Source organism: Pteropus vampyrus, unplaced genomic scaffold (genome assembly GCF_000151845.1).
Source record: "Pteropus vampyrus isolate Shadow unplaced genomic scaffold, Pvam_2.0 Scaffold14, whole genome shotgun sequence".
Taxonomy (NCBI): Eukaryota; Metazoa; Chordata; class Mammalia; order Chiroptera; family Pteropodidae; genus Pteropus; species Pteropus vampyrus.
In genome coordinates this window covers 13,155,457-13,181,946 of record NW_011888795.1, presented here as the reverse complement: position 1 = coordinate 13,181,946, position 26,490 = coordinate 13,155,457, and the positions used below count along the sequence as shown (strand labels likewise).

The 26,490-nt window shown below is 39.7% G+C and overlaps 1 protein-coding gene across 1 annotated transcript in view; it reads left to right on the top strand.

The window, feature by feature from the left end:
* The window catches only part of USP13 (ubiquitin specific peptidase 13), a 99,262-nt gene that overhangs the window by 47,455 nt on the left and 25,317 nt on the right, over positions 1-26,490 (top strand). Inside the window, exons 7-14 of the mRNA XM_011383028.2 lie at positions 2,485-2,579; positions 3,662-3,849; positions 8,090-8,161; positions 8,538-8,631; positions 16,675-16,800; positions 17,908-18,061; positions 20,092-20,266; positions 25,858-25,946. Coding sequence (XP_011381330.1) covers positions 2,485-2,579; positions 3,662-3,849; positions 8,090-8,161; positions 8,538-8,631; positions 16,675-16,800; positions 17,908-18,061; positions 20,092-20,266; positions 25,858-25,946 — 993 coding nt within the window. The remainder of the gene's footprint in view (positions 1-2,484; positions 2,580-3,661; positions 3,850-8,089; positions 8,162-8,537; positions 8,632-16,674; positions 16,801-17,907; positions 18,062-20,091; positions 20,267-25,857; positions 25,947-26,490) is intronic.

Sequence of the window (26,490 nt, the reverse complement as noted above, 5' to 3'; positions counted from 1 at the left end):
CCTAAGCACCATGCTTGTTGTACACTATTATACCTCTGCCTTCTGGCATGGCCACTCACATATAGTAGATGCTCAGTAGATATTTGTGGAGTAAACAGATGGAGAAAGATATACCAGTAAAATTTGCTTCTGATTCACCTCCTTCCCTCCCTCCCTCTTTCCTTCCTTCCTTCCTTCCTTCCTTCCTTCCTTCCTTCCTTCCTTCCTTTTTTATTAACTTCTTTTTACTCTTGCTTGTTTTCCTTTCTTGACCATAGTCTAGGTTTTATCTGTTGTGGGAGTTATACTTTTTAAGGTGATGATGGTACATGCCTCAGAACTCATTAATTTTTTGTTTATTTTTCTAATACTTACTGGAGCATTCTCTGGTTTCTCTTTTCCCGGCTGTGGCAGATGGTCTGTAGACACACATATGTAAGCTCATGGTGGAGAGATGCAGTTTGGACGGATAGATCAGCATTTTGAAGAGAAACTTTTCTCATCCTTTTTTCTCTGACTTATTATTTGGTGTTTGACCAAAGGTTCTCTTTTTCTCTCCACTTGAGCTGTGAGAACATAGCAAAGCTGGCTTCCCTGGTTTTGTTTCTTTTTCTGGATGTAAGAACTTGTTGAGGTACATCTTTACCCCTCTCTCCCTTTTGCTTTCCTGTGTGGGAATCTGAGAGCAGGACTTGGACTTCTAACATTTTCTGGGGGCTAAGGAAGAGATCCTAAAGTCACATGACTGAACCATATCCAAGAAAATGTATGCTGAGGTCCTTTATACCAAACCAGCATTTCTTCCAAGACTGTTTGAAATAGTAAAGTTTAAACTTAATGAGAGAAGAGACCCTGCTTGACTTATTTAACAACATATTGTCAATGTCTGTATAAATTTGGTATTCAGTAAATATTTGTTGAATACATGACTGGATGAGTAAATGAATGAGTAAATTAACCCATGTGGATGAACAGTAATGAGCAATCGTACTCTAATACCGTACCATCCAACAGAATCATTTTAATCTTTGGGAATTGCTTATAAGAATTTTTTTCAATCAAAATATTATAATAAATTTTGAGAAAAAAGCAAAAACTAACAACCACAAAAAAGAAGCATTCTCATTTAGAGGTAACAAATTATTACCATTTTGATGTAATTCATTATAGATCCTCGGTCTTGATGTCAGTCTCCATCTCTGTTCTCTAACGTTTTCCTTAGTTAATTTTAAAACTTACTGCACGTACCATTTTCTAACGTTCTTACTACATCAATAGGTTATTCATGCTCTAAAACTTTTATCTTTTTCCTTCTGTGGATCTCTCTACATTCTCCATGGTTTAGTTTGTTGTTTAACTTGAAACAAAACAATGACTGGTTTCCTTCTAAAGTGAGTGTAGTTACTTGTGAAGCACTGCTTGGGCTATTCCTGGGAGGATCCCTCTGGAAACTTCCTAAATGTGCTTCTTGACTCCAAATTTTAAAGTCACCTTAGGGGGCAGGAGTGGGTCACACTGGTCAGGCAGTACTTGTTTGCTACAGTAGTTTTCTGAGCTAAGCCTTGCCTTTGCTGAGCTGAAGTTGAAGATAAAGTAAGTTTCCTAATGAAAAAATTTAGAAGCCAGGACTTTGAGCCTCTTGAGTTCACTTCAAATTTTCTTTTCTATGATGACATATTTATAAATTTTTCATTATGGCCAAGTTTAAGGATCACAGTTTATTTTTAGATTACTTGTATGTTACTCACTAAACTGTTTTTGTCATTGGGGTAAGAAATAACTGTGATGTCTGACTCAATCATGTTGTATCTTTGGAGCAGTTAATTATTGGAGATAGGAAATGTTAATTTTTCCATGTGGCGTGAATCTGATGAGTTAAGAACCATAGGGTACTATGTGATTTTTTACTGATTTCAGAATTCTAGGCCAGTGCCAATAATGTAATTCTAGCAATCATATTATTTTCAAACAGAGCTCTGATAATTAGAGGCTTAAGTCTTGTGTCTTCGAAACTCTCTCACTAGTTAGTAATCACCAAAGTTCAAGTGTCTAGGGAATGTCATTTTCACCTTCCAGCCAGTATTTGAGTGGCATTTTTCTGTCACTTGTCATAGATGGAAAATATGGATATGTTTGTTTAAATTATTAGTTCAGAGATTTTTGTTGATGTTTTTAGTATTTAAACTGTCAGGTGTTTGCGTTTTTCTAATTTTAAATTATTCTAACTTTAGACGCTGCTGTCTTATTTTCTAGTTTCAGAAACTTTTTTATTACTTCCGGAAATGTCAAAAGAATTGATATATGGGTACATTTACAAAAAATACCCATTTATTGTTTGTTGTTCATCATCCGTCTTTCCCCAGTTGAATGTAACTTGGAAGAGGTTTTTGCTTTGTTCGTTGACACAATCCAAGCCTCGTGCATAGTAAGATCTCAATAAATTATATGTTAAGTACTGAATGACTTGGTTACAAATCTCAGTGCTTATTTTCTCTCACCCTCTAGATGTTTATTCTTTTCAAGAAGAAGAGCCTGTTTTGGATCCTCATTTGGCCAAGCACTTAGCGCATTTTGGAATCGATATGCTCCATATGCATGGGGTGAGAACATCTACTTTTGTCTCTATTTTTACCTTGTTAGGGGAAACTGGTTTATTTAATATAGAATTCCTCTAACATGAATTTTCATTTTTTAGGTTTTAGGTCTTAAATGTTTACATTTACTTCTCGAATGTAATTAATTTGCATTTTCTTTTGATTACCAGCTTAGATTTTTTTATGGTATAATAAAAATGGTACCTTGTCAAGTACCGTTTTGTTTTAGTTGGAGTTTATGTGCAAAATTTCTATCTCCTTTGATGGAGAATTGCATGAATCACTCTTTGTTCACTTAAGGGAGAAGGTACGGAAAGATAACCTTTAAAATTATCTGTGACCAACATCACTTTAATTAATTTCAGGGAGGGAAGCAGAGCTCTTATGGGGTGGAAAGAATAAGCCAACATATTTATGTTGATGGAAAAGCTTTGCTTCATTTAATATTGTTTTCAAGCTGCTATCATGACTGTGTAAATTTGAGCTTTTTAAATGTGCGTATTTTGTGTTCTTTCCCCCATCGCAGGCCATCTTCCTTTCCTCATGCTCTCCTTCTATCTCTTCTTTTTCACTCATGCTACTAGTTAATTTATTTTCTCCGCTCTTCTTAAAGCCTTCCACCTATTTCAAGGCACTCCCAAGCCCCCTGGTTTTATTCCACTTTCCTCTCCAACTACCTTGCCTTTTTGTTTGCTGTGTTGTGTTTTATCTTCTCTTGAAATTATTCTACTTGCTTTTTTTTTTTTTTTGATTCCTATTTGTCTTCTTTCCTCTTCCTATCTCTTTCTCAATCTCTCTTTTATTTTTAAATCTTTTAAATATGTTTTTTTTTATTGTGGGAAGATAGATGTAACATAAAAGTTACCATTAAGCCATTTTTAAGTGTACATTTGTGTGGCATTAAGTGCATTTACATTGTTGTGCAACCATCCCCCTCTCAGTGTCTTTTACTTGGGTCGTTTATTCTTCTGTTTAGTTGGGGAGGAAAAAGGCAGGAACTTCCATTGCTGTTAGAAACAATTCATGGGACATGATCATTGAATGTTAATCACAGCTAAAGTTGTTTTTTTATAATGACTTTGCCCCAGACAGAGAATGGGCTCCGGGACAATGACATCAAGCCGCGAGTCAGCGAATGGGAAGTGATCCAAGAGACGGGGACGAAGCTGAAGCCCATGTATGGTCCGGGGTACACGGGCCTCAAGAACCTGGGCAACAGCTGCTATCTCAGTTCTGTCATGCAGGCCATTTTCAGCATCCCGGAATTCCAGAGAGCGTAAGTCCCCTCTCCCCGCAGACCTGGCGCACAGCACTGCCCTCCGATCCTTCCAGGTCCAGTCTAGTCAGTATGTGATGGGGAAGCCGATCTTCATCAGCTGCAGGACATTTTGCCACATCTTCCATGGTGTGACTTCTTGCACTAAAGCTGGGCGAGAATCCTGGTCAAGTGTCATGGGGATCAGGTGAGATAAGGAGAGCTTTGTACACTGAAAAACCTCCCACAGGGATCTGCCATATTAATAATGGCTTCTATTTTTAGACCATCATCCTCTATGCCAAGAAAATATTAATCATTAATCTTCACAGCAAGCCTGCCAGATCTCTTCCTAGAGATGCGCTAGGAGAGATTCAATGAACTCGTTGGTCAATGTTGCCCTCTGGTGAGTGGAGTTTCTTAGAGGATTTAGGCTTTTCTTTTTTTTACCACTCAAAATGTGGTTTACAGACTGGTGCTGGTCCTCACGCTGCTGGATAATAAGGATGGGAATCGAGAGGGAGCGTTTAGAAATTTTTGTAGCAATTTGACATTGTCATGTTTTATAAGTGGCATTTCATTTTTATAATAACTTATTTTTATTGTATTTTTTAAAATATATCATCTGTGAGTTGAAATAAAAAAGCTGGCCCTTCACTTCAGATAGTTTGGGAGACCTTGACTTAGAGCACTTCCTACCTGGGCACGTCCAAAGCTGTCTTCCTCTTCCACACCGAGGGCCAGAGCAGCTGTTTCTGTGGCCATTTTCTTCCTAAGGCTGTGCTTAGGACAGGGAGCCACAGAGACCGGAACCTGCAGCTGGAGCAGTCGTGGGCAGCTACTGCCTAAGTTTAGAAAATAGTCTCTTGTCTTTTCCAGAGTGGGTAGCTTTCCACCTTGGTTCCAATATGGAATAGGACATATGTGTGCTAAGACAGACAGACGGGCAGACAGCACACTAGTAGCGGCACAGGGCAGTAGTTTACCCAATGGAGTTGAAATGCCAATGACTTTAATAGTGGTTAATAACAAGTTCATCAGATATACCTTTCTTCCTCTCTTGTATTTGAGGACTTATACCTGTTTCTGGTTTTGGAAATTTATGGTCAGTTTTCCATGTCTGATTTTCATCTAGGAAAGAGCAGGTTCTGCTCTTGCTCAGCAGTGTACTGGGTGTCGGGGGTTCAGTGGAAAACAAAGGGCTACGATGCCTGGCCCCACTTGGTGAAACAGACATTTAGTAAATATTCATAAGAACAAGTGCATGGTTATAGACATGGTAAATTCTATGAAGGAAAAGGAAAGGAGGTGGTCAAGATCTCTCTGAAGAAAGGACACACAGGGACACACATCTGGACAGATGCATGGGAGGAGTGGGGACAGAGGGTGTTGTATAGAAGGAAGAACAGATTTGAAGCTCTGAGATGAGAAAACTTTTTGAAAGGTATGCATTATACAACTTATTATTTTTATTAGTTCTTACCTATATCTCATACTTGTATTATCGTTTGATTGGGCAACAGTGTTGCTTCATCTTATATGTCTCATGCCCCAAGATTTTTTTTTTTTTTAATATTGAAGGAATGTCCTTATGGTAGGTATTATAAAATTATTATTTCTTTTAAACTAGAATGGAAGAAATTTGCTTTCTTTTGTTATAAAGCCCAACAAAAATTTTAGTTCTTTATAATCTTTAGTTTTTGAAAATTCTTCCTACACTCCAAAGTTTGATAAACAATTACCTTTCTGAATATTTTCTTCAATGAAAAAATATAACTCATGTCTGTGTTTTGGAATTAAGGTTCTCATTCCTCACCGCAGTCTTGTTTCAAGGGTTTTAGAATTTTAAATTTAGAATCTAATATTTTATTATCTATTTTCTAAACATTTACAGTGGATGTTAGAACATGAGCAAGTTATTATTTATACTCGTCTCCTGTTTTTCTGCTCTTTACCAAATATCACCGGATTGAAATGTTTGCTCTTCAAACTCCTTTTTCCCCAGTGGGACTAACTTAGTGGGGTTTGGTCCAGGAGCAGTGCCTCCCTTTTGTAAGTAGAAAGAGTGACTCACAGAGATATTAAATGACTTATGCACAAACACAGTGTAATTTGGAAACTTTGTCCTGACTCCTTGATACTCTGCCACTTGGACCCAGTTTACATTTCAAAATAATTCTGATAAAAATCGTATCTCAATAAACTAGTATACAAGTTGAATGACAACTAAGGTGGATTCTCAGATGGCAGAACTATGTTTTTTTTTTTTTTCTTTGAGAACCACTAGATTACAAACTGAAGGTATAATATGTATTTAAAAAATTATCTAGCATTACTTTTGCATGTTAATTTAATTTCTCATTGATTAGAAAAGGAATATGAATTCCTTTTTTACTAGCAAAGTGGACTTTCTTGACATCAAAGATTTACCCTGTTTAAATTTATTCTTCTTTACTAGTCTTGCCTGAAAACATAAGCCTTTTCACTAATGTTCATTTTCCCCATGAGTTTTTTTCCCCTTATCCTGTCAGGTTTTGAGATATGATAAAGATTGTATAGTAAGAGAGTTGGTGAGTTTTATCATGTTGTTTATTACTAAGAATTCATCATTGTATCCTCTGGCTCTGCATAGTTTAGTTCCAAAGTTTGGTTTCCCTATTTTTGGCTCTTGGTCTGTTGAAAATTTCTGGATGGAATTGTTGTCCTTGTGACACATCCACAAGCTGTTTGAATGGGACTGTCCCCAGAGAAGTGTGCTCTGTTAATTTTGATGTAGGTACATAGTCTGAAATACAAATTTTGAGTTTGTAGACAGCAGGTGCCAGTAGTTGAGGTTTCTAATTAGAGGTCATTGCTAACTACTAGTGTGTCATGGTTCTCTGCTAAGGCTTTATTGCAGTAATGATTTTTCTGTTGGGTTGTAGGTAGTAAATTATGGAAATGGGTTATGTGATTACTCATTATAAATATATTCATTCAACATATGTTTATTGAGTGCCTTTTACATGTCAGATACTGTTCTAGTACTAGAGATGCAGTGATTTTGATAGATGAAGTCTCTGCCTTCACAGAAATTCTATTTAATCTCTAGAGAGACAGATAATAAACAAGAACATAAATATGTTATGTAATTGCAAATAGGATGAATGCCAAGAAGAAAGTCAGGTGACAAGGAATTAGGAAGGGTGGAAGGTGATTTTTACTCAGACCCAAAAAGATCTGTGGAGACAGTGTTCTGGGAAAGAGGCAGCAGATGGCCCGACCTTGAAGCAGGAGTGAGCTTGGCATGCCCTGGGGCAGGTGGCTGGGGCATTGTAGGTGGGGAGAGGAGTGGAAATGAGATCAGAGAAGCAGGCAGAGCAGGGTGCATGAAGGGCCAAAGAAAGGGATCTGCTTCTGGATTCTTCTGCCTAAAATTTCAGGCTCAGAAACTCAGAGCCTGAACAGGGAAAGAAAAATAACAAAGCAGGGAGTGTGGAATAGGAAATGAACTTAAGTGAAAGGAATGATTATATGTTGAGATTAGAGGTGAGTGGGTAAAGCTAGCATTGTCGTGAGGATAAACTGGTCAGAAGGAGGGGTTGTGGCCTGGGCAGGTACAGCCGGCAGGGTGGTTCAGAGCATGGCTTTGGAGCCACTCTGGGCATTATCCGTCTTTCCCTTGGGTAACTTTGGAAGGTACCTAATGAATTTGCACCCTGATTTCTCACCTCTCAAATGAGGTAATGATACTAATCACTTCCTAGTATGGTTGTAATGAAGATTCAACCAAGTAACATAGGAAATCCTCAAGAAACGAGTTATCATTGCTGTTATCATCATTATTTATTTTGACATGATTGGAGCAGTTCCTAACCTTACCATTTATTTTCCAGATGGCATTTGCAATGGCATAAGACAGTGGTTGTTGATTCTGGCAGTGTTAGAACCACTTGAGGAACTTGTAAAAGAGTCCAATTCCCGGACCTCAGCCTCAGGCAGTGAAATCAGAACATCCGTGGGTGGCTTTGGCTTTCGTAGTTTTTTAAGAAACTCTTTTAGGGGTTTCTAACTCACACCCAGGGTTGAGACCCACTGATAGAAGCATAAACATTTTAGGGAGGTCAAGGAATGCAGCTGCAGAGGTAGGAGCTCAAGAAAAACTTTCCTTCAGGTGGATGATTTAATTTTGACAGAAAGGTAAGAAGATCTTAGCTAGGATGATTTTGGTTCTGTGCTTCCCTCCATTTCTGTGTTTTGACTGTCACTTCTCATTTTCTAGGTACGTAGGAAATCTTCCAAGAATATTTGACTACTCTCCTTTAGATCCGACACAAGATTTCAACACACAGATGTGAGTGCCCAATTGTAGTTATTTTAGTGTAGTGTCCTACACTAAAAACGTGTAGTTTTTTAATAAAGCATTCATAGTGGTTCTTTCTGGGTTGCAGAACTAAAGGAAATTCTCTTTTCTTCTTTACTTTCTGTATTTTTAAAAGTGTTCTAAAATGAGCATATGTTACTTTTATAAGAAGGAAGAAATAAAATTATCTATAAAGTACTTGAGGAAAATTGGAAAATGGAACCAGTATCAATTAGAATCAAATAAATGTTATTTGTGAGAAATTGAGAGAAATTGAGCTGCAGTTATTGAAATTCATAGATAATATTAGTATCTCTAAGGAGGGACAACAACGACCTTTTTGTTTTTATTTTTCTCTCCCGTCCAGGACTAAGTTAGGACATGGCCTTCTCTCAGGCCAGTATTCAAAGCCTCCAGTGAAATCTGAACTCATTGAACAGGTGATGAAGGAGGAACATAAGGTATGTGTCCGAGTGATTGCCACGTTGGTATGTAGGGAGGAGGGACTATCACCAGCTAGAATGCAGATTTCCTATGATATGGCAAATGGTGGCTGTAAATTTAGCAAGCTGTCAGAATAGCTATTTTATTTCAGAGTCTAGGGTGTCCGTCTGCCCTTAAAAATTGTGGTAAGGAATAGCCAGGTGTGGGGTTTCTAGTCACAGTTGTTCCATGGATTTTATGAAGACCACCATTAATGGTCTTCAGGAACATTATTCTTCATAACATAGAGCTGAGATGGAAAGAATAAAGTGTATGAAAATATAACTATCTTCCCTTTGGTAACACAATCTTGGCCCTTATAGTGTCTTTCTTTTGCAAATCCTCAGCTTTGTTTGCTGGGGTTTCTCAAGAGGCTGGTTGTTGAAAAACAGCACATGCATTCGTTGGCCCCCTTAGAGCTGAGGATTCTGTATTTCTGGGGAGGGCTGGGCAGTCCACATTTTTGGTAAGCTGTCAGGGGATTTGTAAGCACACTCAAGCATGAGAAACGCAGTTGGCTGTTCAGTCATTATTAATCAATAGAGTAGTCAAATGATGTGCTTTATCCTAATAGCCAGACGTGCTTTTCCATGTGCTTGTAGGATAGGGCACTGACCCCTCCCTGGGCTGCTCTGTTACACAACCTGGTCTGTTTGAGTGGGGCTCTTGGAATTCTGCCGTGCACAGCTTGTGCAGCTGCATCTGGCGGCCTTGACTCCTATGGATGCAGGTGTCTTGAATGCAATGTGTGCCCCACTTCCCCATCACCTGCTTTGCCTTCAGAGTGCCCTGTCTTGACTTCATGGGCAACTTCTTCCAACTCTGTTTCTCAAGTATTTGACCTCTGTGCCCCCATCGTAAGTCAGTCATCCTTAACTAATGCCTGCAGACTGAGAGCAAGAATCGAAAGTAAACGAACTTTTTTTGTAATGAAGCCAGTTAGTTGGGGAAATGGAGCAAATGGGAGAGGGAGTAGAGGCAGTATTTGGGGGTGGGTAGAAGGTAGAAGGTTGTGAGGAGAGTGGAGAAGGGTATAGACATTCTGAATGGACAAGCCAGGAGATCAGAATGGTGACGCGAAGACAAGTTTTCTAGTCGCACTGTTATTCGGCCTTACAAGATAGTGAGTTCCTTGTCTACCCACGACAGGAAGAGCCTCATCTGGGATGCAGTTGAGATGGTTTGCGTATAGGGCTAGGGTATCAGATTATCCAGGCTGCTTCTACCTCCGAGCTCCTGTGAACCTTTCATTCAGGCACTCTCTTCTTGGGCCACTCTTGGGGCAGAGTCCTCCCTCCCTGGTGAAAGAGAACAAGCCGAGACTGGATTTAGACTCGGAAGCCTGGCTTCCTCTCCTGGCCCTGAAAGGGGCTGCGGGACCATGGGCAAGTCATGTAACCTTTCATTCTCAGCAAGTGGCAGAATTGGTCTAGGTGGTGGTTGTGAATATTGCAAGTGTGAAGGTATCCCCTCTAATTTAAATAAGTTCTGTGTACGTTACGTGACTGTTGTGCTTTGGAATCTTCTCATTTGAGAAAATGCGAAATGAAAATTTATCAATTTAGCAATGTTTGGAAGTAAAATTTGGTTTCGGTAATATCACAAGCCCTTTTACATTAGGAATAAAAAAGTAGTTCCTGTGTGAGCAAGGCAGCCTGCGAGTAGTGACTGGGGCCCTTGCTCCCTACCTGCCTTTGGATTCAGTGGCCGTTGTGCAGCTCTGTGACCTCCAGGGGTCTGAGCCTTGCAGGTGGGAACCCCTGCTCTGTCTGGTTCAAGGTTCATAACCTGTCAGCACTGGGTCATATATGTCCTGCAGGTGTTTTGCTTGGTTCACGCATAAATATCTGTATTTCCAGCTTCTTTTAAACAGTGGAAACCTCTGGCAATTCCAGGCCTGAAAGCAGTAGCCCATAGCTGAGTAGCAGCCCTTCCTTCTTCACAAGACACACAATCTCCAGCTGGTTCCAGTCTTTTGTGTTTCATGCTCTGGCTGGTGGTCTGGGTATCTGGATGTATGACCCCTGTTCTAGATAACTTGTATAACATCCTTTCCCTGCTCTGAGGTGCCATGATCATAGGGTCCCTTTACTGTTCAAAATGAGCTTGAATTGGCCAGATGATTTACTTTATGGTCCTGAAGGTGTCAGTTTCAAACTGTTACTTGAATAGACAAGTAATTTATAGTAAAATCCTCACTCCCCTTGACAGTAGAGAATTTTACTTTATGGGCCACCAGGATTATCATAGTCAATTGGTGTCAGAGAAAGCAATTTGTGAGAATCTTTCTTAAGTATCAGGAGTCCCTTAGTCTTGCCCCAGGCCTCTGGCATTTGCAACTTGTAGATGAGCCTAACATGCCCCAAGAGAGGAAAGAAGATGTGCTGAGACAGGGAAAAGAACAGATTAAGAGAGGAATGTGTGGTGGAAGGGAGAGAGCGTGAGAGAGGGGTCATAGCCATGTGGCAGGAATGCCTTTTTACAGGGCCATCACCACCAGCGTACTAGCGTCATTTAGTGCTTATGAAAGGCCAGGCTCTTCCTGCGTGTTTACAGATGCAGAAAATGGTGCTGAGAAGCCCTACCTAAAGTCACAAAGCCAGCGAGTGGAAAAGCTGGGCTCTCCACCAGGCAGTCTGGCCCAAGTCTGTGTGTGTGACCACTGCAGTATCCTGCTCCCCTAACAGTTGCTCCAGTACTTGTTTCAGGCTCGCATTGCCTCTGTGTGTGGATGGTGGTGGGTGGGTGACAAAAGGGGCGCTTATTAAAGTTTGCAGAATTACCAGGTAGCTCAGTAACTTGGGTTTCTGTCATATCTTGGGTTATTTCTAGAATATATGCTTTCTGGTATTAAATTGGTCTGCTACAGACCAATGTGAAATCTAGTTTTTATATATGCATGGTTAACATACATTTTCATCTATAAAAAGATTTGCAGTATTTGTTTTAGGCACTGCCATTTCTATTTACATTTTGGAATTCATTTTTGAAATTAAATTGTGTCTGCGTTAGATAAAACTGCTTCTCTATAAAAGGATACTTTTTCTTCAAAAATTGTTCCCGATTTTTATGTATTCTAAGAGTGCTTTCACACATTTTAAGACTAAATACACTATAATTTATTTTTCCTTTTGAAGATAACATGTTTTAAAGTCTGTATTCCGAACAAATATATTTCTTAAGTGACAATTCATTTGATTTTCCATCTAAATAATCGTTGATACATAGTTGCTGGTCTTAGTATTTTTTTTTTTTTTAAATCACCATGAGATAACCAGTCTTCTACTTGGAGGTGATATAATTTTAGCCCCAAACTAAAAACTTTGTTTTCACTAACCTCCCTTTTCCTAGATTGGGCAGATATAACATTTTTAATTCATCTTTTGAAATATGAAAAATAGCTTGGGAATGCCCTCTGTTCCTTTAGCTTAGGGGTTTGGACCTGGGTTAGAAACTACTAGTCCAGAGTTTAAGTTTAAAAGTTTAAATCAATGGATGGTATACACCTGTGTATTGGGGACAGGCTGCCATGGGTCTTTTTTTCATTCTCATGGTCTTACAATGTAAATATCTGCACAAGTGTTGCTCTAATGTGATACGAAGCCTCAGCCTCGCTGCTTGTTTATTAATTGAAGCATTTGGCTCAAGGGACTGTGACTGAATAGTGTCTGGCTGTGTTCATCAGAAAATCCTGTGTAAGCATTTGGGAAAGATTCTGAACACCATAGTCTTTTCTTTAATTTTAGCTCATCTGTTTTGCAATTGCTGATGGAGAAAGTAAGTACAGTATTCTATAAATATGACAGGTTCCTTAGGTGGTTGCTGTTTTGGAGATTCTCTGGGGCTTCCTCTTACAGTTTGTTGTCAAGGCTAGCCATTGCTTTAGGCATTTGAGAACCACCTCACAGTAAGAGAGTGTGTACTTACTGAAGGCATGCTTGACTCTTGGTCAGTTTCGGTCTTTCTTATCTTATGTGGTGATAGGCCCATGGGGACACTCAGGTAATGTCACCGACCCACTGCTACGTAGTTTTTTGACTTAGTTTTTTGGTTCTTATTTTGGCTTTTAGTTCTTTTAAATAAGAAACTGCCTTATCCAGAGCCTGGTCTTTTAAAAATATTATTTAAATTTGCATATATACACAGAAGTAGAGAGCAAAGTATAATGAATTTCCATGTACCATTGGGCGACTTCAGCAATTACCATTCTGCCAGTTTGGTTTCATCAGTCCTCCCTAAACTCAGCCCTTCCTTTTCCTTTTCCTTCCCTTCTTCTTCCCTTTTCCTTCTCTTCTTCTCCTTTCTCTTAACTATTTTAACACAAAATCTGAGCATCCTCCTTTTCTATAAATATTCACTATGCATCTTTAACTAGAATACCTTCTTTTTTTAAACATAAATATCACATTAAAAGTTGTTTAAAGTGTTAGAAGCATGCTAACAAAATAAACAGTTGTTCCTTAGTACATCTAATACCCAGTCCATATCTAGATTTTTCCCTGCAGTATCAAAGACATCTTTTAAAAGTCTCCTCCTTTTCTTTTTGCAAGCTATTGATTTGTTGAAGGAGCTGGATCCTTTGCCCCAGGATTGCTCTAAAGATTGCTTGCTTGAGGTATTGTTTGGCTTGTGTTTCCTATAAGCTGGAAGTTAGATCTGGAAGCTTAATCATATTAGAACTCAACTTTGTTACAGCCTAACTTTCCAGTATACAAGATATGAAGTGAACACAGTAATAGTTGAGCATGAGAATTTGTTAGACCTCCCTTCTGAAATCAGATAGCACTGGTGTGGGGCATGGGAACAAGTGGACAGGGCTGGTTAGGAAGCTTTTTCAAATAACTTCTTGATGATCAGTAATTCTCAAGCTATAGCTTGACTGTTGAACAAAGGATTAAGAAAGGTCAGTTGAGGGAAAAGAAATGAAATGGGCACAGAAAGAGAGGAGGCATCGGAGGGGAATGAACGAAGCTGGGCCTCTGTTCATTCTGAGTGTCTGGGGAACGGTTTCTGGGCGTTCACCAGGGTTTTTCCTGAAACGTCTCTTCTCAGTTGGATGTCCACATGGTGGCGCAGAGCAACAGGCGGTCTTTCAGAATTTACTGACGTGTTGAACTTTCCAAAACAGCTGCTTTGGTGGTGACTGGCAGCCACGGTCAAACTCGAAGCACAACTTGTAAGAAGTAACAGCATCAGGTGCAGGCAGTGAGTGCGTGCTCGAGTGAACACCTAAACAGGAACACACAGTGTGAAAGATTTATTCCAGGTGGTGCCTCTACACTACCGAGTGTGGGGAAATAATTTCTGGACTGGTCAGTAATGTTGGCTCCAGAGGTACGTGGGTTTGAAGAGGGCTTACCCTGAGTCTAAGACATATTTTCTTCTCTTTTGGCACCTGGTAAGATGGAGTTGGTAATTAGGGATGAGAACTAGGCACATGTGTGTAACAAGCAGTGCTAGGACATGAGAGAAAGAGACACACACATACAGAGAAACAGAGAAAGACTGACTTTTCTAGCTGTGTGATCCTGGGCTGGTTACTTAATACTTGCCTCATCTGTCAAGTGGAGAAAATAATATTAATCACCTTGAGAGAATGGATGAGTTAAGCAAGATTCACATATAAAGTGCTTAGAACTATGCCTGGGCCTAGTAAGTATTCTTCCCAGTACCCAGAATAGTGTCTGACATTTTACAGCACTCAGTAAATTTCTATTGAATGAATGAATGAATGAATGAATGTATGTTATCCATAATGTACAAATATAAGGATTATTTTTGCATGCTCGTGTTGGCTGATACTATGTTAGATATGCATCAGTACTGTGAGCAAAGAAAGTTATAATTTTACAGTTTTCAGAGTCGTGTATGCAAGTAGTAAAATTAATTAACAGGTATAAATTGGTCTTCACCTAGTGCTGGAAGCACATCTAAAGTCAAGTGTGTGTGTATAAGCTGGTCATATGTAGAGATCCCAAGTCCTCAGATACCCAAATGCTGCCACTTTGGGGAATTCTCCTCTAAGAGCTGCTAGCACTGTTTCAGATCCTCTGCAATGTTCTTTCACATTTGTTATAGGTCCGTGTGTTGTCTCCTATCTCCTCCATTGTCTGTCAGCTCTCAGAGGGCAGAATCCTCAGTGGTGCTCTACAGGAAGTAGGTGGTCAGTAAATACTGGTTGGCTAGATCAGATCTGTTTCCAGCAGGACAGGAAAATTCACCTGAGTTTTACTAGAAACATTGCTTAGAACATGTGCGTTGGAGAGATTTTCTATGTAGAGCCGCCCCTTGGCTGCAGGGTGATGGCTATGGTTGCTTTTTCATCACCTCTGGCATCTGACTGCATGATTGTGCACACATGTCTAGGTCTCCAGACCCTAGGCATTGACCTGAATGTCCAGGAGATCTCCAAGACATGTGACACATGGCCTCCGCCTGCCAGACTGCAGTCAGGCTGAGGAGACAGGCCAGAGGTAGGCTGAAAGTGAAAGGAAGTAGGGGGCATTTTGTGCCTTGTGCCCAGTGATGGCCCAGATAGCACGTTCTCTGGACTTCAGAGGAGGGGAACATGGCCTGGAAGCTGAGCATGTTGGGGTTTGAAGGTCACACATCTGCAGAGAGCATATGGATTACTTCTTTTGCTTGATTGACAAGGTGAGGTTTGTGTCATTTATGCTGCCAAAAGCCAGGACCTGAATCAGAACCTGGAGTCCATTCTGGTTCTGTTCTTTGTTAGCTACGTGGTAATTTGGTCTCGTAAGGTCTGAAGACCTATCTGGCACTTCTCTGCCAGTCTCAGTTCCCCTAATGATAAAATGGGGATAACGGTAGTACCTTCTTTATAGGGCTATTGTGAGTATTAAATATGGTGACATGTAGCACCATTATTAGATAGGCTGAACTTGGAGGAGACTCAGGAAATAGTGTTATCATGAGCCCATCCCTGTCCTCAGGGGCCGCGTGAACTCTTCCTATTCTGCCTCTTCAGAGCATCTCAGGCAGATCACCTGGATTTCCTGCACATTACCAGCAATAAAAAGTCCAGTTCACATCAAAGCTAATTTAAAGCTTTTTCCCCCTACCAAGTTCGGGAGTCTCAGAAACCAGCAGTGTAGCAGGCTCAGCATCAGCGTCCTCTGGTAATTTTTTGTCCTTGCTCCACGAGAGTCAAGGATCAAGGGATGGGAAGTTTGGAGAGGAGGCAGAGCCTCTCACCAGGCTAGTGTGTTTGGCTCCTTCTTAACTGCCGTGTGTCTTCTGTCATGGCTGACCTTTTTGTGAGGACACATTAGTGGTTCTTTAGATATGCCCTCCAGCCCCCACTCGTCCCCTTAAGGACCTCCGTAAGGATCTTTTCTAATGACCTGTCCAGCTGATGCTGTGACTCCCCGACCCTAGACCCTGCCCTGAGACTCCTTGGCCAGCTGACCTTCCATCATCTTATGCATTGTCCTTTCTGGAGGACCCTGGCTGCCTTCTGAGCTATTCTTTTAGCCCTTGGGGAAAGTTCACATGTCCTTGTCCTGCCAAAAATGTCCCTGCTGCCTTCTCTTTCCACTCTGCCATCCTAGCAGCCACAGCCAGCCTCCTTCCGCTTCTCCAGGTGAGGGGCACACTCCTGGGAACTCCCTGTGCTTATGAGCAGCTCTGCAGTGGTTACCTGGGGCAGGTAATTTCCTTTTATTCCAAGTACCCTAATTTCTCTCATATTCTTTTGGCCACTGTGTAGTTAGTCCAGTGAGGATGGGCCTAGTGTTTCTCTTTAGAAAGGGGATTTTTAGTTTTGAGTCTTTAGTTTCGAGTTAACAGGAAGAGTGCCATCCTGTTCTCAAAACAGGTTTGGAGTGCGATGCCTGGTATTGTACATCCAATGCATGTTAGTGTTATCGTTATTTACCTTCAGTGGGCTTCGGTTTTCTCATCTGAAAATTAGGGCTTGTGGTACTCCCCACTCTGCTTGCTACTTCATGCTGTTCATGTGTATGAAAATATTCCAAGTTGATTTTATTTTTATATTTTAGCCTCAACAGAATGGGATCTCTCCACGCATGTTTAAGGCCTTTGTAAGCAAGAGTCATCCGGAATTCTCCTCTAATAGACAGCAAGATGCCCAGGAATTTTTCTTGCACCTAGTGAATTTAGTAGAGGTGAGTCAGTCTTCAAAAATGCTCAAAAGGGTTGTAAGAAGTATGCCCAGCCTCTAAGTGCAGTTCACTCTGGCTTGGCCAGAATGCCCCCGCCCCCTCACCTACATCTCCAAGCTTGATCAGAATCATCTGTGTCCTTCGAGGCTTTCTGCTCAGCCCACTTGATGTGCCCCATGCCATGTTTTCTAGGCACTTCTGAGTCGCCTGTTCTCTTTTTAATTTTAATATGTTATAGAAGTGTTTGTCATTTATTTCATTTACTATTCTTTTTTTTTTTTTTTTTGGTGACAGAGCTTTTTGAGAGTCTTGTGCGGTATTTGGTATCCTTCTGCCACCACTCAGAGATGATCATCTTTTGCTCACAGCAGAGTCGAATCACATTACATTCTGTGGTTTTTAAAAACCACTGAGAATTCATGATTAAAGGCCTTTTCCTCCCCTCTTAAAAAACCACTTTTTTCCCCCCTGATTACATATGTGTTCTTTGTGGAAAATGTAGAAAAATACAAAGGAAAAAAATCGTAATCACCAATAATACTAGCCCCTACAAACAACCAATGTTAACATGTGGGTGTCTGACTACTCGTCATTTTCCAGGCACACTTATTAATTCTCTACATGCTATTTCTAAGCAATGTTTTTCACTTAACCTGCTGTGAACATTTGGCCACATAATTACATACTTGAATATAGAGTGATGTCTTTTTTTGTTTGTATGTAATTTATATGAATGCATCAATATAATTACATCATACCTGGCCTTAAATTTTCTAGGGTGGTCCTTTATTTTTCCCCTTTCTCTTTAGTTTGGCTCCCTCATGTCCTTTCTTCTAATTCTGTCTAGGTCAGTCCCTCTCCTATGACTTTTAATGGCTACATAATATTAATTCATATGCTGAATCATAACTTATTAAACCAGTCCCCATTTTGGGACTTTAGGTAAATACTAGTGTTTTGCTTTTAAAGTACCCTGGTGAAATGGCATGCCCAGGGAGAATGTTTTATAATACCAGGTCTTTATACGAGAGTTATATTTGATTTTATGCTAATTTTTATGTATTGGTTAATATCTATAAGTTCACTAATCTGATATAATCCAACCTTCAGAGGAACCGCATTGGCTCGGAAAACCCAAGTGATGTTTTTCGGTTTTTGGTGGAAGAACGTATCCAGTGCTGTCAGACCCGAAAAGTCCGCTATACGGAGAGGGTGGATTACTTGATGCAGTTACCTGTTGCCATGGAGGCAGCAACTAACAAAGGTAACAGTTCAAAAGTGGGAAATTAGCAGTGTGCTTCTTTATATGTGAAAACCTTCAAAGCAGAGGTCAGACGAATTAATCCACTGCACAGTTCTATCAGCAGTAGACCCTGCCTGGATGGCGTCTGGTTTGTATGTCTCTTGTCATCTTTTCCTCAGTCCCCATATGACTTTCTTTTGAGAAGAGTCAAATCCATCAAAATTTCTGCAGAGGAGTTGTGGATGGAACGTATTTTAGTGCCTATAAATTTGACCAACTGGTTGGCTTGGAGTCAGCTTAATTTGGGGGAAAATATTTGTAATACTTCATGTGGAAAATTCTTCAACATTATCACTCATAGATTGTGCTATATATAAAGTCTGAGGGAAATGATCAGAAATGCATTTTTTGATGTGAACCATTCAAGTAGAGATCTCTTAACATAACCCACCTTTGGCATCCAAGTATGTCCAATGCCTTTTGCAGACGAAGTGTGGCAGGGCTGTTTATAGGCCCCACACCCATTAGAGGGGTCTCTGGACTGGACTTTGGAAGTGAGAGGAAGGCCGATACTGCAGCCAGGTCGGGGTCTGAGGGAAGATTCCTTTGGTCAGTCTAATCTGGTTCTTTCCAGGCAGAACAGAGAAATGATTTTACTTAGAATTAACATTTTAGAAGCAGAAAAAGGCAAATTATCTGCTAAGTAGCTTCTCTTCTGTGAATGGGTCATTTCTATAAAGTCCAAAGGTCCCTGGGTGCCCTTTTTCCTCTTTTTGTTTGGGTGGGGGTGGGAGGAGAGTCACTTTATTGTGCTAATTGGAAAGTGATAATTATGATGATTTTGAAGTAAAATGATTTCCATTTTCTATAAACTCCTGAAGCTTTTGACCAATTTTTAAATTCTTACCCTTTATACAAGATAGAAACGAGGGAGAGTGTCTGTGGTTTGTTTCCTTTTTAGAACTAGGCTTAATTGCTTTCTCTTGCTAACCTTGGGTGCACTGACTTACATGTTCTGCTCAGTATTATGATCCTTTCTAACTCACTATTTATTATTAATGAGTGGTAACTGTTCAGGAAGGAGATTGACAATTTTGTCTCCCGATACTGATCATTGGGAACACTGAATGCTAGCTAGCATCCTAGATATAAGTACAACATAAACTGATGGTGGACTGGGTATAAATTTTAAAAGCATAGTCAGATGTGTTTAAGAAAACACATGACTGCATTTGTCTGCCTACAAACTGAATCAGGAGTGATTTTTTTTTTTTTACCTTTTTTTTTGGTAACACAGAAGGAATTCCCAGAAGGGCCTACTCAAAACCTACATAAAATTTTGACTTACAGGTAGTTTTCAAGAGCAGATCTGTTGACGCTTGGGAATTTCACAGTGTACTTACTTCTTTTTCCCTTGGTAGTTAATCATTTGAGCAAGGATAGTATAGGGAGGCATTCTAGGTTGGGTGCTCTGATATCTGAGGCTTCGGGCAACCCCTCCTGAAGTCTGGGCAGTGTCAGTATCACGGGTTGTGTGCTGTGGATAACTACAGCCCTTATAGTTGCTCCTGCTCCTTGACCCACACCCTCCATGACGTCTAATCATTGTGAAGGGCCTGGGAAGAGGTGAGCCCTTGGGTCTCTTTTGGTGTGAAATTCTCTGGTGTGAAGACTTTGTGATTGGACTTTGTGATTGCGTTTGGGTAAACCAGCCTTGACCTCTGGCTAAATGAGAAACCAGGTTCATGCATAACTTATATCACACACATCACTCTGGCCTCTCATCTAGGTCAGAGTTCATAGTTCCCTCCTGTCAGTTGCAAAGGGGAACAGGCCAAAAAGTTTGAATGGCTTGATGCAGCCTGTCAGTGCCACTCTAAAGACAACCTTAGAACAGCCTTTCTGCAGGCTTCTCTGGATCAGTGAAGGGCAGCAAGCAAGCAACCCTATGCCAGCCCAGAAGCCTTCGGGGAAGATTGTCCGAAGGGGGTGTTTTTCATTTCAGGAAAGTAAGAGTGATTGCAGAGTCATTCATTTGCTCTTTTACTCAGATGAACTGATCGCCTATGAATTAACGAGAAGGGAAGCAGAAGCAAACAGAAGACCCCTTCCTGAGTTGGTTCGGGCGAAGATACCATTTAGTGCCTGCCTTCAGGCCTTTTCTGAACCAGAGAATGTTGATGATTTCTGGAGCAGCGCCCTGCAGGCAAAATCTGCAGGAGTGAAGTAAGTGTGTGTGTGGTGTGTGCACGTGTGTGTGCTTGTGCAGTAGTAATGGGGTAAGGAGGAAGCCTCAAGAGGGGAACTGGGGTAGAGTAGAGGTGGCAGGGTGTTTTAAGAGTGTGTGTGCTTGTTCCTGTGTGGTAGGATGGGATTATGATTTACACAGCCCTGGTTGTCATAGACCTCACTTGTGTGAGTCCTATTCAATAAAACAGGCTTATAATCTACATTACATGTTAGGTAGAAAAATGCCTTTTTTTTTTTTTAAAATAGAAGTTGTGGTTTATCCTATTAGGAATTTGCTATCTATCTATCTATCTATCTATCTGTCTGTCTGTCTGTCTGTCTGTCTATCTATCCATCCATCCATCCATCCCAGAGGATGTAACCAAGAACCCGCACCCCCATGGCAAGAATGATATTAATGAAGAAGTTACAAAAATATGTATGATAGTCTTCAATATTTAAACTACACTGGGATAGATTTTAACTCCATAATTAAAGATTTGGCTTAGGACTTGGTCGACTGTGTTCCTACCTGGAGGCCAGGGGTCTTGGGGCATATCAGTGTGGACATTAGGTCTCCTGAGCATGTTCAAATGAGCCGCTTGGGACTTAGGCAGCAGATGTTCTATTTCTACATTGTCAGCCTCATTGTCAGGTACATAAAATCTGTTTTTTCTCTACTCGACACTTTAATTGATTTCATACAGTCAAGTCCTTGCCAACACACTTCATATCATTGGAAAAAGAGTACTTAAAATGGGGGTGGGGGCTCTGAAAGTTTGCGAATTTCACTAGTTTTAGATATTTGGCCATTTTTCTTCTAGGCTAAAACTGAGCTCTGGTTGATATAAAGCGGATAGAAGGATGGAAGAGCTACTGCTGTCTTTTTATCTCAACCTCAAGTAATAGTCAAACCTAAATTACTTATTCTCTGCTACAGCAAACCTAAATTACTTATTCTCTGCTACAGCCATCCCTCAGGTTTCCTCTTTGTTTCAGTGATGGACTTCATGTGTTAAAAATGGGAAAACAAAAAGAATTTATTTTAGAAGCTAAAAAGAGACCACATTTTCTTAAAATAATTTTTAAAAAAGGTTCTTCATATCCAAATGAGAATTAATAATAGTTCATTCAGTTATCAATTATCCATCACAGGGTAAGTTTTCATCGTAGGACTGCTCAGTTTTAGGGTGTGTGTGTGTGCGTGTGCACACGTGTGTCCTAGCAGATAGTTGGTGAGTTGGCATGTTAACCATGTGAGAATAGCTTCTTTCAACTTGGAGACATCCTTGGACAGTTAGAAATCTACACACTATTACAATTAAAAAATTTTTTTCCAGCTTGAGATATAATTGACATATAACATTGTGTATGTTTAAGGTGTGCGATGTGTTGATTTGATATATATATTTTTTTTACTTTTAAGTATTGACAATAGCTGAAGATTCCTCAAATATATTTTTTTCTTTGCACTTTAATTTTGATACTGTATGGGAGGTGGGAGTGATCTGGGGATCTGGCAGCTTAGAAAGCCTCCTGCATCAGGTGTGCTCTGCACAGTGTTCTTCATTTGCCTGTCCACTTAGCCACACCTTTTCTATTCTTCAGAAAAGTGGATTCGTATTTTAGAAGTACAGGGTGTGACATGTTCTAATACTGGCCTGCGGGAAGGTGCCTTCTGATCACCTGCAAAAGGCCGACCTTTAAAATGGAGGTGGAAAGCATTGATTCTCTACAGAGACGGAGTCTCCGACCCCTGGGCTAGTGGTCAAAAGATTTGGATTCTTCTCCCGTGTCCACTTCCTGGGGCAAAGTCACTACCCAGTGTCCTCCTTCCACCTGTAATGGAAGAATGATGTTTGCTGACCTGATTTTCTCTTCAAATGTTACAAATATTTAATTGAAGGCAGTGTTGACATCACTATCTGACTCTCCAAGAGGGTTTCTGTTTTCTCTAATTCTTAACAGGAGATATTAAATATGTTTTTCCTTTTACTCTGTCTTTTATATAGACAGGTGCTCTTATGTACATGAAAACAATACTGGATGTATCACAGTTGTTAATAATTGAAAACCAGTCTTTGTGGGAAAGGAAAAAACAATATTTTAGGATAATAAAGTGACTACCTTTTATTTCACATTTATCATTCCAGGTCATGTGTCAATTAAGCACTTCCCAACAATTATATTTAATCCTTTTAGCACTATTCTCAGGTAGGTACCATTATTCTTCCCATTTTACAGATGAGGAAATAAAAAGAGAAGTAATTGGCTAGTAAGTAGCAGACTTGGTACTCATTCAGGTCAGTTGAGTTCAAAGTTTAACCTCTTAATTCCTGGGTTATATGTTGCTCCATCTTCCTTATCATGCTTGCTTATTTGCTTATTCTTAGAGCTTTATAATCCTTAAATAACCTTACTTATTTCTTATTGTACCTTATCATGTTTCAAAGATTGGTTTTGGGAAAACCAGTTTGGTGGAATCCTAAAAGATCTTTTTTCTTTTTCTTTTTCTTTTTTCCAGCATTAGGCTGTAACTCGGAAATGATCTCCTTGTTATCTTACTTTGAGGCCTTGAACTTTTCTTGTGTTAGACCCAGAGCCTGAAAGGCCAGGAAGAGGCAAAAGGTGCCCTAAGGATCTTGGTAAACCTTGGGTCAGGAAGGACCAGACATAAAGACCTTTCCCTTAAATGCTCTCAAACAGACAGTATCTGAGAAGAATATTAATGTTTGGAATTTTATTCACCTGGCAAATATTGTTGCTCGCGTAGTGTATTCTAGTCAGTGACTGAACGAGACCTAGTTTCTGTCCTCAAACAGCTCACAAATTAAGGGTCCATAGAGAGAGAGTTTTACTTGACTTTGATCATTTATGAAGAGAAAAGCACAGTGTGGGGTTTCAGAACACAAACTTTAGGTGGATGGGCAGCATTGAATTCCCACTGTAGAACTTATTAGCATGTGACTTTGGCCAAGTGACCTCACTTCTCTAAACCCCTGTTTCCTTATCTGTAAACTGGGGATAATACTTTCTTCGTAGGGTCAGGGTGAGGATTAAGGTGAGATAAACCATGTAAAGTGCTTTTTATAGTGTCTGGCACAGAGTAAATATATGCTGTAATCGTTATTACCATTATTTTCATCTTTCCTTTTTTTTTTTTTTTGGATTATGCAATTTGTAAGTGGTTGATTAATTATTTTCACCGTATTTCATGGAAGGGATAGAATTGTTTTTGTTTTGTTTTTAGCTGCCAGTTTTTAATACACTGGACAATCTTAATTTGGTGGGGGGAGGGACAGCTTGTATGTTTTCTTTAAATAAGTTTTTTCATAGTACTTTTGCCTTTATTGTAACTAATGAACAATTGACATATTTTAAATAATTAACAACACAATTGTTTTGTCAGGCACTATTCTAAGCACTTTATATGTCTTAACTCATTTAATTTCCATAACAATTCTTTGAAGTAAATTTGCTGTGTGTCTACCTAGACCTTTTTGAATGATTTACATTCTAATGGTCTTTATTAAAAACATAACTTTTCGAGAAAAATTGTAATTTCAGGAATTAATTTTAGAAACCTAAGAGTAAGTGCTTCATAAACTAACAAACTTGATGTCCCAAACCTGCAATCAGTGAATGCAAAGTATTTTGAGATTGATATGAACACATATATATGACATAGTTACTACAGGTGTGATTCAACTTGAGACTATAGAGGTTACAAAGATGACTAAAAAATATTTACCCAACAGGGCAGATGCAATGTGGGCACTGTATAGCTAGCTAACTGCTTTCTGGTACTCTCAGATTGGTAGTTACCCATAAGAAAGTGTTAAATTATCCCCCCTCCCCTCTCCTACCCCAGCCTTGATCACAGAGCAACCACAAGAGTCTTGGGGCTCCTCAATCACATTTTGGAACTCATTGATTTACTAGTGACTTTTGGTCGATTTCACTGTTATTTATTTTCTAGATTTTAAGCTAATGTAAGAGGAAGAGGTCAGAGAAGTGACATTTTTACATTAGTTGAAAATACCAGATTGAGTTCGCTGGGTTTTGGTGAAATCGAGGACTTAATTATATTTAAGTAAGAGTGATGTTTATTACTGCTTCTCAGAAGATAGGAAAACTTAATTAGAGATAATACATAACTTCTGGAGAGTGAGCCAGGATCAAAATAGATTGTTCCTTAAGGTGGTTAAGCTCCTGTTTTTTTGAAGAACTCCCTTATGTTATTGCCTGTACCTTTCTACTGTCATCGTGATGGAGAATTTGAGATACAGATTGGTTCAGTCACTTGCCCGGGGCAAAATACGAGTCAGCGACAGACTAAGTCAGTGTCCAAGGCCTCATGGACTCTAGCTCTTTCATGACAAAATAATCATGCTAATTCCTTAAGTATAAACAGTATATTCTAGTGTGCCAGGTGGTTTCAAATAATTGCATGAACATTGCACAGCCCTGGAGGGTAGCTATTATTAATAAATTCATTTTGTAGATGTGAAAATGGAACGTGAGGGAGGGTCAGTGATTTGACCAGATTTGGAGTGTATTAAGTAGCATATCTGAAACCCAAATTTCTGTCTTTTCGGTACTCTGTCCCTGTCCTGTGACTTCTTTTCCGCAGTAGGGGGCAGCAGTGCATTTGTTTTCTGAATTCTGGGAGGCTGCATTCCAAGGAGAAGTTGGTAACTTAGATGTGGAAAGTGGATTTTTGGGGGAGGGCTTCTAGAATCTTTTATTTTAAGAAGTATCTATAGTACCTAGTAACAGCTAATTCTCTTTTTTTACATATATTTACCACACCCACGTTGACACTCAAATAGAAATGGTTGTTATAACCAAGATAGTAAATGCAGAATGGGTTGGAACCAGGGCATGAATTTGCTGTACAAAGTAAAAAGTCTCTGCGTAAAATTGTCAAACTCAAGTCCAGGCAATTTACCTTTCTGAAAGTTTGAAGGGAAACTCAATACATTGACCATATGTATTAATTTTAAAATTTAAGGTACAGATTTAGATATTTTAGATATCCATAATATATATACCTTTAAGTTCCATGTGACCATTTCTAATAGTCAGCCTCAACCAAAGTTCCATAAAAGCCTCATTATGCCAATTCTGTGATTCTCAGTGAGAGAGGAGGTGTCAGGATTGCTTGGGGAGAGTCTTGAAACCCCACATACAAACACATAATGTACACAAAACCATACATACCTACAAACATATATACTAAATTCCAGCAAGGGTTTTAGAAAAAACTAATATTTAGGGTTGAAAAGCACTATTCAGAAGCATAAAATGCCACAGTAAAGTAAAAGTAATAGTTTTGCAATGGGCCCTAAATGATTTTCAAGGGACAACGTTCTCCTACATTAAACATTTTATTTCTTAGGAAAAGGCCAGGATGAATGAGCAGGAGTGGGTGAGTGTGTATCAGCTTATGTCTGCATATTTCTCCTTTTCAGTTAAGTCAATGGAGCTGCCAGGTATGCCTCGAACAAAGCTTGTGATGCTTCATGAACTGTATTCATAATTCTTATTGTCTCGTTTCATTGATATAATCCCTTTGTGTCTCCCAGAACATCTCGCTTTGCCTCATTCCCTGAATACTTGGTAGTGCAGATAAAGAAGTTCACTTTTGGTCTTGACTGGGTTCCCAAAAAATTTGGTAGGTATCTTTTGCATGCTTTCGCTTAAAACATCAAATTAGCCATTTACAAAACATGGCATGTGAAAGAGCTCATGTAGTTGGCTACCAAAAACAGTTCCATTTCATTCTTTTTCCATTAGTCCCACCTTTCTCTTTTGAAGAGAAATACGGTACGCACTGATGATAAAATTACCACATGCTAATCCACCTCTGAAGTAATGGAGTCTGGAATTTGTGGATTCTAGGAGTGAAGACAGGTCCCCCACATTATCAAATAAACAATGCTTTCCAAACATTAGCATTACCTGGGATCTTGGTAAAATGCTGATGCCGATTCATCAGGTCTGGGTGGGGCAAGCTTTCAGGTGATGCTGGTGTTGCCAGTCCAAAGACCACACTTGGAGGTGCAAGTCCAGTAATGGAACATACATTCTCCTCTTAGCATCTCTACTCTGCTTCTGAAGCAGGCAGGTGTGGCTAATGACATTCTCTTAAATTATACAAATCTTATAAATAATAAAATGAGTATAGTCAGTTGCGTTACACAGTCAAAAAAGGGATG